Genomic DNA, 12952 nt, shown 5'->3' with positions numbered 1-12952 from the left:
GTCCTAACTCATGTGTCCTAACCCATGTGTCCTAACCCATGTGTCCCATCCCTAACCCATGTGTCCCATCCCTAACCCATGTGTCCTAACTCATGTGTCCTAACCCATGTGTCCTAACCCATGTGTCCTAACCCATGTGTCCCATCCCTAACCCATGTGTCCTAACTCATGTGTCCTAACCCATGTGTCCCATCCCTAACCCATGTGTTTCAACCCTAACCCATGTGTCCTGTCCTAACCCATGTGTCTCAACCCATGTGTCCTGTCCTAACCCATGTGTCCTAACCCATGTGTCTCAACCCTAACCCATGTGTCCTGTCCTAACACATGTGTCTCATCCCTAACCCATGTGTCCTGTCCTAACCCATGTGTCTCAACCCTAACCCATGTGTCCTGTCCTAACCCATGTGTCCCATCCCTAACCCATGTGTCCTGTCCTAACTCATGTGTCCTTTCCTAACCCATGTGTCCTGTCCTAACCCATGTGTCCTGTCCTAACCCATGTGTCCTGTCCTAACCCATGTGTCCTGTCCTAACCCATGTGTCTCAACCCTAACCCATGTGTCCTGTCCTAACCCATGTGTCTCAACCCTAACCCATGTGTCCTGTCCTAACCCATGTGTCCTGTCCTAACCCATGTGTCCTGTCCTAACCCATGTGTCTCAACCCTAACCCATGTGTCCTGTCCTAACCCATGTGTCCCATCCCTAACCCATGTGTCCTGTCCTAACCCATGTGTCCTTTCCTAACCCATGTGTCCTGTCCTAACCCATGTGTCCTGTCCTAACCCATGTGTCCTAACCCATGTGTCCTTTCCTAACCCATGTGTCCTGTCCTAACCCATGTGTCCTGTCCTAACCCATGTGTCTCAACCCTAACCCATGTGTCCTGTCCTAACCCATGTGTCTCAACCCTAACCCATGTGTCCTGTCCTAACCCATGTGTCCTGTCCTAACCCATGTGTCTCAACCCTAACCCATGTGTCCTGTCCTAACCCATGTGTCCCATCCCTAACCCATGTGTCCTGTCCTAACCCATGTGTCCTTTCCTAACCCATGTGTCCTTTCCTAACCCATGTGTCCTGTCCTAACCCATGTGTCCTAACCCATGTGTCCTGTCCTAACCCATGTGTCCTGTCCTATCCCATGTGTCTCAACCCTAACCCATGTGTCCTGTCCTATCCCATGTGCCCCATCCCTAAACCATGTGTCCTAACCCATGTGTCCTAACTCATATGTCCTAACCCATGTGTCCTAACCCATGTGCCCCATCCCTAACCTTAACCCTTGTGTCCAGGCAGGCAGGCAGGCAGGCAGAACAGGACAGGACAGTCTACAGAGGCACCAGGGGACTATAACACACAGGCTTCATTCGGGTGGTAAAACACCTGAACAGTTGGTCTTTGAAGCAGTGTAACACTCTTCTCTGAGCCCTGCCAGGCAGACAGGTGGGGAGACATTCCTTCTAGGGACAGACGACTGAAATCAAATGTCATGTTTCAAAATATAAAGGAGTGATTTATTGGATATTCACCCCCCCCCCCCCCCCCCCCCCCACCTCACCCCCCCACCCACTCCAGTCACCCCCCCCCCCCCCACTCCAGTCACCACTCAGCAGACAGACAGATAGGAGCCACTCTGCACAACAACAGCTAAAAATAAAGCACTGAGTCAGTAACACAATCTGAAACTGTAAATAGACCCTCTGGGTGTCCCAGTCTGTTGGTATCTCTGCCAGTCTATGAAACCAGTAGGTCCATAGGAGAACACCTGGCATCTTGTTCTAATTATTAGCGTTGGTTGTCTAAATGATCTTCTCCACGCTTCAAACCGTTCGGCAGCATTGCGAGGCACGTGTGCATCAAGTACAAAAAAATAAAAATGCAGGCTAGGACATCCGGTAGAAAAAAACACAACAAAAAACAGATATGGCAAACTGCATGTGCATCTGGTGAACATATGGCATAAACCAAACGCCACGTCGGTTTTGCCCCACGATAAGGAGAAGAAGGAAAACAAATAGGAAGTAATGCACGAGTATAGGGACGTGGTCTAGTGGTTATCACTTGTTGGACGTAATAAATGTGCGCTGTCTCTTTAAGAGACACACCGTCGTAATAAAGCCGTTGTGAGGCTCGCTGCAACAAGCCGGTAGTTTCAGTTCACACAGAAACCACGGTGGAGTCGATCGCGTATAGCCGGAGTCTTCTGAGAAAGGAGACCGAAAACCAAGCTGTAGACAGTTATATGTCGTTTCCTGTGGATGATAATAACAAATGGCTCGTCGGTGATGTACTTTCAATATCTACAAGACCTTGGGGGTGAGTAAAAACGGCGTTTATTTTCTTGATTTAAAATGCCTGCTAACCGGTTTAAACAGGTGCATACACCTGTTTGAAATGTCGACCTACCGCTCTCAAAGAGTTTAACGGGACAATGTCAAATATCACCGCCTTGGACATTTAAAAAAAACTCAAACATGCCTCTCTCTTTTTCACTAGGTTGATATCCAGAATCTTTTTGGACATCATCCCGGTATTGTATTTTTGACCGGAAGCATTTGATGATGGATTGGAACCTTCCCACACCTTGAAATAAGTCCTACCCGGATCGAATTACGTTTCCTACCTAAAGCACCGAGCTCACCACCTCCGCCCCTGGAACAGGTGGAAACGTGTCATTTATTTTTTGTTGTCACCACCCACCTGGAAGTGGCATGGGTAACCAGGTTGAGAAACTGACACATCTGACTTATGACAATGTTCCGACCGCGGATCCCAACGGGTTTGACACGGAGGATGAGCTGGGGCCCCGGATCGGAGTGTCCTATATCTTCTCCGCGGACGACGACGAACAAGAGGAACGTGTTGACGGACCGGACAAGGATCAGAACGAGGAAGGGAAACAATACGATAACTGCAACGAGCTGGAGTGTGTTGTGTACTACCGTGATGAATCTGTGTACGAGAAGAATCTCAAACTCTCTGATATGAGCACGTATTCGACTGAGAATCTTTTAAACAAGTGCATACCGGGGGATTTGGTGGAGTTCGTGGCTACGGGCCAGTACCCTCACTGGGTTGTGTATGTGGGCGACTTTCAGGTCGTTCACCTGCACCGGGCTGAAATTAAGAATAATTTCCTGACAGATGCCAGTCAGGGAAAGAGAGGCAGGATAGTTAACGGGCTGTATAAATTCCGCGCTCTGCCTCCGGAGGTGGTGGTGCAGAACGCGGTGCAGCAAGTAGGAACGAGAGACCGAGAGCTGTACTGGAGGAATTCTGAGTGCTTTGCTGCGTGGTGCCGGTTCGGGAAGAGGGAATTTAAAATAGGAGGAGAGATCCGTATCGGAAAGCAGCCCTACAGGTTGAAAATGTTGTTTTCTGAAAAGAAAAGTCACGTCCTTGAATTTCAGAGTTTTGACGACTTGATCATGGAGAAGAGGAGAAACGATCAGATAGGCAGAGATGCGGTGACGCAAGAGTTAGCGAACCATCTCAACGCAACTGATGCGGAAATTAAGGACGACTTTCATCAGAGTGTAAACTGAAAGACCCCAAGAGAAACGGATGGTAATGACCAGTGGAGGACTTGGGCAGCGTTCAGCTTCAGGATACAGGAGCCCACGTGACTAGAACACTGTTGGAAATCCTATTTTGTTTTTTGGCGCAATTCCGTGCGCCTTTTTATGCATACCAACGCATTTATATTGGTTTGAGACGAAGTAGCAACTCAACCAATGAAGTGCATTTAATTTACCAACAGTTTCTACCTTGAGATAAGGACACCTTGAAACACACAAACATTCCTGTCTATACTGAACAAAAATATAAACTCAACATGCAACAATTAAGGAATTTACTGAGTTATGGTTCATATAAGGAAAACAGTTGATTGAAATAAATGGATTAGGCCCTAGTATATGGATTTAGGGTCTAATGTTCACTATCGGATGTAAACAAATATATCTGTTGGTCACAGATACATATTTTATTTTTAAATGAGCCTCAGGATCTCGTCACGGTATCTCTGGACATTCCAAGTTGCCCTCAATTTAAAATGCAATTGTGTTCGTTGTGTCCGTAGCTTATACCTGCCCCATACCATAACCCCACCGCCACCACGGGGCACTCTGTTCACAACGTTGACATCAGTAAACCGCTCGCCCACACGACGCCATACACGTGGTCGGTGGGTTTTTTGAGGTTGGTTGGACATACTGCCAAATTCTGTAAAAACAACGATGGATGTGGGTTATGTTTGAGAAATCAAAATTCAATTCTCTGATATCAGCTCTGGTGGACATTCCTGCAGTCAGCATGACAAGTGTACGCTCCCTCAAAACTTGTGACATTGTGTTGTGTGACAAAACTGCACTTTTTTTTGTGTGTGTGGCCTTTTTATTGTCCCCAGCACAAGGTGCACCTGTGTAACGATTGTTCTGTTTAATCAGCTTCTTGATATGCCACACCTGTCAGGTGAACAGATTCTCTTGGCAAAGGAGAAATGTTCCCTAACAGGGATGTAAACAACTTTGTGCCAGAAAATGTATATGGAACATATCTTGTCTCCTTTTATTCCAGCTCATGAATCATGGGAACAACACTTTTACACATCGCAATTTTATATTTTTGTTCAGTGTAGCTTCAAGTCGTCCCATATGGACTGGTCACTGTTGTTTTCTACCGCTCTGAAGAGGAGCAAAGCCTTTCCTATAGCCTTTCATATCTGGTTGTTTCACAACGTGCTCCTGGACAACCCCTGGGGTTTTAGACCAATGGAGAGGGAGCAGAACATCCTCCTGGACAACCCTGGTGTTTTAGACCAATGAACAGGGAGTAGAACATGCTCCTGGACAACACCCAGTGTTTTAGACCAATGGAGAGGGAGGGAGCGGAACATGTGATCCATTTGACATTTCACTTTCCGGATTCCCTACTGTGACTTTATGATTCCCTTTCTGACCTGTCTGACTGGTTATTGTATTCACAACCACAACTCTGTGTGTCCCAAATGGCTCCCTATATAGTGCACTACTTTTGGCCAGAGGCCTATGGTCCCTTGTCAAATGTAGTGCACTACTATACGGGGTGCCATTTGGGATGTTTCCTGGCTGCACTTTAATTGAGTCTATTATTGATTTAATGGTTTTTTTTTGTTGTTTTTTTGGGGAAGTGAATGTTTGTATGAGGAAATATATGGAAATAAATATCTATTTAACCTAAATGCATATTTTCTTACAGCACTAGTCTGTTGATTGGTCAACTGCAAAACGGTACATGTATTTCTATTCTATTAAAAACCAGACATTGATGGCTGGCACTGTGTCGTTTTGCAGTCACACCCAAAGTCAGGTACAACCCCATTACTTTATCTCCCTGAGCAGGAGACATTCATTACTTTATCTCCCTGAGCAGGAGTCATTCCATTACTTTATCTCCCTGAGCAGGAGTCATTCCATTACTTTATCTCCCTGAGCAGGAGTCATTCCATTACTTTATCTCCATGAGCAGGAGTCATTCATTACTTTATCTCCCTGAGCAGGAGTCATTCCATTACTTTATCTCCCTGAGCAGGAGTCATTCCATTACTTTATCTCCCTGAGCAGGAGTCATTCCATTACTTTATCTCCCTGAGCAGGAGTCATTCCATTACTTTATCTCCCTGAGCAGGAGTCATTCCATTACTTTATCTCCCTGAGCAGGAGTCATTCCATTACTTTATCTCCCTGAGCAGGAGTCATTCCATTACTTTATCTCCCTGAGCAGGAGTCATTCCAATACGTTAATACTTTATCTCCCTGAGCAGGAGTCATTCATTACTTTATCTCCCTGAGCAGGAGTCATTCATTACTTTATCTCCCTGAGCAGGAGTCATTCATTACTTTATCTCCCTGAGCAGGAGTCATTCATTACTTTATCTCCCTGAGCAGGAGTCATTCATTACTTTAATATGTTATCTCCCTGAGCAGGAGTCATTCATTACTTTATCTCCCTGAGCAGGAGACATTCATTACTTTAGCTCCCTGAGCAGGAGTCATTCATTACTTTATCTCCCTGAGCAGGAGTCATTCATTACTTTATCTCCCTGAGCAGGAGTCATTTCATTACTTTATCTCCCTGAGCAGGAGTCATTTCATCCACTACACAACCATTCCAACATTTTCCCTTTGTCTTCCACAGGTGTTCCATTTGAGGTGGAAAGAAAGTGAACTGGGGCAGTGATACATTTGGATTCAACCTCCAGAACAGCTGAATAACCTCCGACATCTTGAATGCTGCTTTACTATCTCCCAAAATCCTTCACCCCTCAAGGTATTCTGGTTTAACCCTTCACCCCTCAGGGTGTTCTGTTCAGCCCTCAGGGTGTTCTGTTCAGCCCTTCACCCTTCAGGGTGTTCTGTTCACCCCTCAGGGTGTTCTGTTCAGCCCTCAGGGTGTTCTGTTCAGCCCTCAGGGTGTTCTGTTCAGCCCTCAGGGTGTTCTGTTCACCCCTCAGGGTGTTCTGTTCACCCCTCAGGGTGTTCTGTTCAGCCCTTCAGCCCTCATGGTGTTCTGTTCAGCCCTTCAGCCCTCAGGGTGTTCTGTTCAGCCCTTCACCCCTCATGGTGTTCTGTTCAGCCCTTCACCCCTCAGGGTGTTCTGTTCAGCCCTTCACCCCTCAGGGTGTTCTATTCAGCCCTTCACCCCTCAGGGTGTTCTGTTCAGCCCTCAGGGTGTTCTGTTCAGCCCTTCACCCCTCAGGGTGTTCTGTTCAGCCCTCAGGGTATCCTGTTTAACCCTTCAGCCCTCAGGGTATCCTGTTTAACCCTTCAGCCCTCAGGGTATCCTGTTTAACCCTTCACCCCTCAGGGTATCCTGTTTAACCCTTCACCCCTCAGGGTATCCTGTTTAACCCTTCACCCCTCAGGGTATCCTGTTTAACCCTTCACCCCTCAGGGTATCCTGTTTAACCCTTCACCCCTCAGGGTATCCTGTTTAACCCTTCACCCCTCAGGGTATCCTGTTTAACCCTTCACCCCTCAGGGTATCCTGTTTAACCCTTCACCCCTCAGGGTATCCTGTTTAACCCTTCACCCCTCAGGGTACCCTGTTTAACCCTTCACCCCTCAGGGTATCCTGTTTAACCCTTCACCCCTCAGGGTATCCTGTTTAACCCTTCACCCCTCAGGGTATCCTGTTTAACCCTTCACCCCTCAGGGTATCCTGTTTAACCCTTCACCCCTCAGGGTATCCTGTTTAACCCTTCACCCCTCAGGGTATCCTGTTTAACCCTTCACCCCTCAGGGTGTTCTGTTCACCCCTCAGGGTGTTCTGTTCACCCCTCAGGGTATCCTGTTTAACCCTTCACCCCTCAGGGTATCCTGTTTAACCCTTCACCCCTCAGGGTATCCTGTTTAACCCTTCACCCCTCAGGGTATCCTGTTTAACCCTTCACCCCTCAGGGTATCCTGTTTAACCCTTCACCCCTCAGGGTATCCTGTTTAACCCTTCACCCCTCAGGGTATCCTGTTTAACCCTTCACCCCTCAGGGTATCCTGTTTAACCCTTCACCCCTCAGGGTGTCCTGTTTAACCCTTCACCCCTCAGGGTGTCCTGTTTAACCCTTCACCCCTCAGGGTATCCTGTTTAACCCTTCACCCCTCAGGGTATCCTGTTTAACCCTTCACCCCTCAGGGTATCCTGTTTAACCCTTCACCCCTCAGGGTATCCTGTTTAACCCTTCACCCCTCAGGGTATCCTGTTTAACCCTTCACCCCTCAGGGTATCCTGTTTAACCCTTCATCCCTCAGGGTATACTGTTTAACCCTTCACCCCTCAGGGTGTTCTGTTCACCCCTCAGGGTATCCTGTTCACCCCTCAGGGTATCCTGTTTAACCCTTCACCCCTCAGGGTATCCTGTTTAACCCTTCACCCCTCAGGGTATCCTGTTCACCCCTCAGGGTATCCTGTTTAACCCTTCACCCCTCAGGGTATCCTGTTCACCCCTCAGGGTATCCTGTTTAACCCTTCACCCCTCAGGGTGTTCTGTTTAACCCTTCACCCCTCAGGGTATCCTGTTTAACCCTTCACCCCTCAGGGTATCCTGTTTAACCCTTCACCCCTCAGGGTATCCTGTTTAACCCTTCACCCCTCAGGGTATCCTGTTTAACCCTTCACCCCTCAGGGTATCCTGTTTAACCCTTCACCCCTCAGGGTGTTCTGTTCACCCCTCAGGGTATCCTGTTTAACCCTTCACCCCTCAGGGTATACTGTTTAACCCTTCACCCCTCAGGGTATCCTGTTTAACCCTTCACCCCTCAGGGTGTTCTGTTCACCCCTCAGGGTATCCTATTTAACCCTTCACCCCTCAGGGTATCCTGTTTAACCCTTCACCCCTCAGGGTATCCTGTTTAACCCTTCACCCCTCAGGGTATCCTGTTTAACCCTTCACCCCTCAGGGTATCCTGTTCAACATGTTCAACTAGTTGGTGCTGTTCCTTTGTTGCCATCCGGGTTGTTAGTTTTGCTTTAAGCAGGATTGTTGCACGAAGTGTTATGTTATGTAAAGGTGATTAGTTACTGAGCTTTTACTAAGCACCTTTGTGCCTGTCAGCAGAGGCCCAGAGACGTGTTTCAGCAGGTTACCAGGATTACTACACAAAGGCACAACATTTATCTGCTTCCTCTAACAAAGGTAATCTCTGTTTTCACTGTGTGTGTGTGTGTGTGTGTGTGTGTGTGTGTGTGTGTGTGTGAGAGAGAGAGACTGCTTCTCTGCATTCTAATGCTGTTTCTTTTCCTTTAGCTAGTTTGTTTTACACACACACACACACACACACACACTTGCACAGCCAACTGCTGAGGCCTCGTTATCCCTGTAGTCAGAGTGACGCCTGAAGCATTTTAAGTCACGTGGTGGGAGAGACCCAGCTCTTGTTTGTTTTCCAGTGTTGTATTTGCACTGAGATAACAAGGGTTGATCCGGGGGAAAGGCCCATCACGTCATCGCTGACCAGGGTTGATCCGGGGTAAAGGATCGTCACGTCATCTCTGACCAGGGTTGATCCGGGGTAAAGGATCGTCACGTCATCTCTGACCAGGGTTGATCCGGGGGGAAAGGCCCATCACGTCATCGCTGACCAGGGTTGATCCGGGGTAAAGGCCCATCACGTCATCGCTGACCAGGGTTGATCCGGGGTAAAGGCCCATCACGTCATCGCTGACCAGGGTTGATCCGGGGTAAAGGCCCGTCACGTCATCGCTGACCAGGGTTGATCCGGGGTAAAAGATCGTCACCTCATCGCTGACCAGGGTTGATCCGGGGTAAAGGATCGTCACGTCATCGCTGACCAGGGTTGATCCGGGGTAAAGGATCGTCACCTCATCGCTGACCAGGGTTGATCCGGGGTAAAGGATCGTCACCTCATCTCTGACCAGGGTTGATCCGGGGTAAAGGCCCGTCACCTCATCTCTGACCGGGGTTGATCCGGGGTAAAGGATCGTCACCTCATCTCTGACCGGGGTTGATCCGGGGCAAAGGATCGTCACCTCATCTCTGACCGGGGTTGATCCGGGGCAAAGGATCGTCACCTCATCTCTGACCGGGGTTGATCCGGGGCAAAGGATCGTCACCTCATCTCTGACCGGGGTTGATCCGGGGCAAAGGATCGTCACCTCATCTCTGACCGGGGTTGATCCGGGGCAAAGGATCGTCACCTCATCTCTGACCGGGGTTGATCCGGGGCAAAGGATCGTCACCTCATCTCTGACCGGGGTTGATCCGGGGCAAAGGATCGTCACCTCATCTCTGACCGGGGTTGATCCGGGGCAAAGGATCGTCACCTCATCTCTGACCGGGGTTGATCCGGGGCAAAGGATCGTCACCTCATCTCTGACCGGGGTTGATCCGGGGCAAAGGATCGTCACCTCATCTCTGACCGGGGTTGATCCGGGGCAAAGGATCGTCACCTCATCTCTGACCGGGGTTGATCCGGGGCAAAGGATCGTCACCTCATCTCTGACCGGGGTTGATCCGGGGCAAAGGATCGTCACCTCATCTCTGACCGGGGTTGATCCGGGGCAAAGGATCGTCACCTCATCTCTGACCGGGGTTGATCCGGGGCAAAGGATCGTCACCTCATCTCTGACCGGGGTTGATCCGGGGCAAAGGATCGTCACCTCATCTCTGACCGGGGTTGATCCGGGGCAAAGGATCGTCACCTCATCTCTGACCGGGGTTGATCCGGGGCAAAGGATCGTCACCTCATCTCTGACCGGGGTTGATCCGGGGCAAAGGATCGTCACCTCATCTCTGACCGGGGTTGATCCGGGGCAAAGGATCGTCACCTCATCTCTGACCGGGGTTGATCCGGGGCAAAGGATCGTCACCTCATCTCTGACCGGGGTTGATCCGGGGCAAAGGATCGTCACCTCATCTCTGACCGGGGTTGATCCGGGGCAAAGGATCGTCACCTCATCTCTGACCGGGGTTGATCCGGGGCAAAGGATCGTCACCTCATCTCTGACCGGGGTTGATCCGGGGCAAAGGATCGTCACCTCATCTCTGACCAGGGTTGATCCGGGGTAAAGGCCCGTCACGTCATCGGCTCACACCCACTAATGCAATCAACATTCAGCCAGTTGAAACACGTTTCCACACGCTCCCCGGCGAGATGAATCGAACACCCACAATGCTTTAGTTGTTTTGCTGCAGGTGAGGCCCTATGGGAGATGTGAGCGATTTCCTGGCTCGGTTATTAGATAGGGCGTCTGTATAGGCATTTGCATTCCTCCTTTCCTCTGTGGTCAGAACACAGACTAATCACACACACACATATATATATATATACGATGACGTGACGGTTCTTTACCCCAGATGAATATGTGTTCTATACTGTTGTTCATTTTAATGCTAAACATCACTGACGTTGACCGACTGAAATGTGAAATACCACCTGCAGTCCAGACACGTTATGTTATCAGATATTACAGGGATTAACAATGTTACTCACTAGGACATAGTGCTGAGATATTACAGGGATTAACAATGTTACTCACTAGGGCATAGTGCTGAGATACTACAGGGATTATCAATGTTACTCACTATAACATAGTGCTGAGATACTACAGGGATTATCAATGTTACTCACTAGGACATAGTGCTGAGATATTATAGGGATTATCAATGTTACTCACCACTAACACGCTAGAACATAGTGCTGAGATACTACAGGGATTATCATTGTTACTCACTAGGGCATAGTGCTGAGATATTATAGGGATTATCATTGTTACTCACTAGAACATAGTGCTGAGATATTACAGGGATTATCAATGTTACTCAGTAGGGCATAGTGCTGAGATATTACTGGGATTATCAATGTTACTCACTAGGGCATAGTGCTGAGATATTACAGGGATTATCAATGTTACTCAGTAGGGCATAGTGCTGAGATATTACTGGGATTATCAATGTTACTCACTAGGGCATAGTGCTGAGATATTACAGGGATTATCAATGTTACTCAGTAGGGCATAGTGCTGAGATACTACAGGGATTATCAATGTTACTCACCACTAACACACTAGAACATAGTGCTGAGATATTACTGGGATTATCAATGTTACTCACCACTAACACACTAGGACATAGTGCTGAGATATTACAGGGATTAACAATGTTACTCACTAGGGCATAGTGCTGAGATACTACAGGGATTATCAATGTTACTGAGTAACTCACTATAACATAGTGCTGAGATATTGCAGGGATTAACAATGTTACTGAGTAACTCACTATAACATAGTGCTGAAATATTATAGGGATTATCAATGTTACTCACCACTAACACACTAGGACATAGTGCTGAGATATTACAGGGATTAACAATGTTACTGAGTAACTCACTATAACATAGTGCTGAGATATTGCAGGGATTAACAATGTTACTGAGTAACTCACTATAACATAGTGCTGAGATATTGCAGGGATTAACAATGTTACTCACCACTAACACGCTAGAACATAGTGCTGAGATACTACAGGGATTAACAATGTTACTCACTAGGGCATAGTGCTGAGATACTACAGGGATTATCAATGTTACTCACCACTAACACACTATAACATAGTGCTGAGATGTTGCAGGGATTAACAATGTTACTGAGTAACACACTAGAACATAGTGCTGAAATCATCAGCCAGATTGAAAACAAAAACACACCATTAAAGGGGCAATATGCAATTCAAACAAAACGTTGTAGCCATCGGAGAGAGAGTAGCCATCGGAGAGAGAGTAGCCATCGGAGAGAGAGTAGCCATCGGAGAGAGAGTAGCCATCGGAGAGAGAGTAGCCATCAGAGAGAGTGTAGCCATCGGAGAGAGTAGCCATCGGAGAGAGAGTAGCCATCAGGGACGTGGCCCCGGGTCTAGACCCCTTGGGGACCTGGTCCGTGTCTAGACCCCGCAGGGACGTGGCCCCGGGTCTAGACCCCGTGGGGACCACATACAGGGTTCTCTCAGCTAAGGGATAGATTGAAGTTTACAGAATTGTTTCCTGGAGGAAAATAGAGGGTCATGCTTTTTCAATTTCAGTCAAGGGAGGGTCTAGTATTTTTTTTTTTATCGAGCCCAGGGGAGGGTCATGTCATTTATAATTGATTAAATTTAAATATTTCTCAGTGTTTTAAAAATAGTTGCTTATTAGGCTATTTATCCATGTGTGCCCGATGCCGCCCCTCATCTGATTCTCTGCTGGGTGCACAATATCAAGTTCACCTCTCGGCTATTTAGTGTGATATCAATCAGATGATCTATACCCTATAGGGTATGATGAAGTGCATGCTGGGAGAAGCACCGAGCCAACGTTACATTTCTAAGACAGCTGCTGGTTTATATAAAACGAGGCTGCATTAAACACTGACATGGATATTCCAACCCTGAGCTCCGCCTGCTCTGCTCTTGCTGATCCA

The 12952-nt window shown here is 47.9% G+C and overlaps 1 protein-coding gene across 1 annotated transcript; it reads left to right on the top strand.

Moving 5' to 3' along the window:
- The first annotated feature begins 2116 nt into the window (after positions 1–2116).
- On the top strand, positions 2117–5225 carry LOC116359305 (protein LRATD2-like). Its single transcript, XM_031812096.1, has 2 exons — positions 2117–2320; positions 2501–5225. Exon 2 carries the CDS (start codon positions 2716–2718, stop codon positions 3547–3549), a length of 834 nt encoding a protein of 277 aa, XP_031667956.1. The 5' UTR covers positions 2117–2320; positions 2501–2715; the 3' UTR covers positions 3550–5225.
- Positions 5226–12952: the final 7727 nt, after the last annotated feature.

This window comes from Oncorhynchus kisutch, unplaced genomic scaffold (assembly GCF_002021735.2).
Source record: "Oncorhynchus kisutch isolate 150728-3 unplaced genomic scaffold, Okis_V2 Okis02a-Okis13b_hom, whole genome shotgun sequence".
Taxonomy (NCBI): Eukaryota; Metazoa; Chordata; class Actinopteri; order Salmoniformes; family Salmonidae; genus Oncorhynchus; species Oncorhynchus kisutch.
This window is presented reverse-complemented; position numbering and strand designations above follow the sequence as displayed.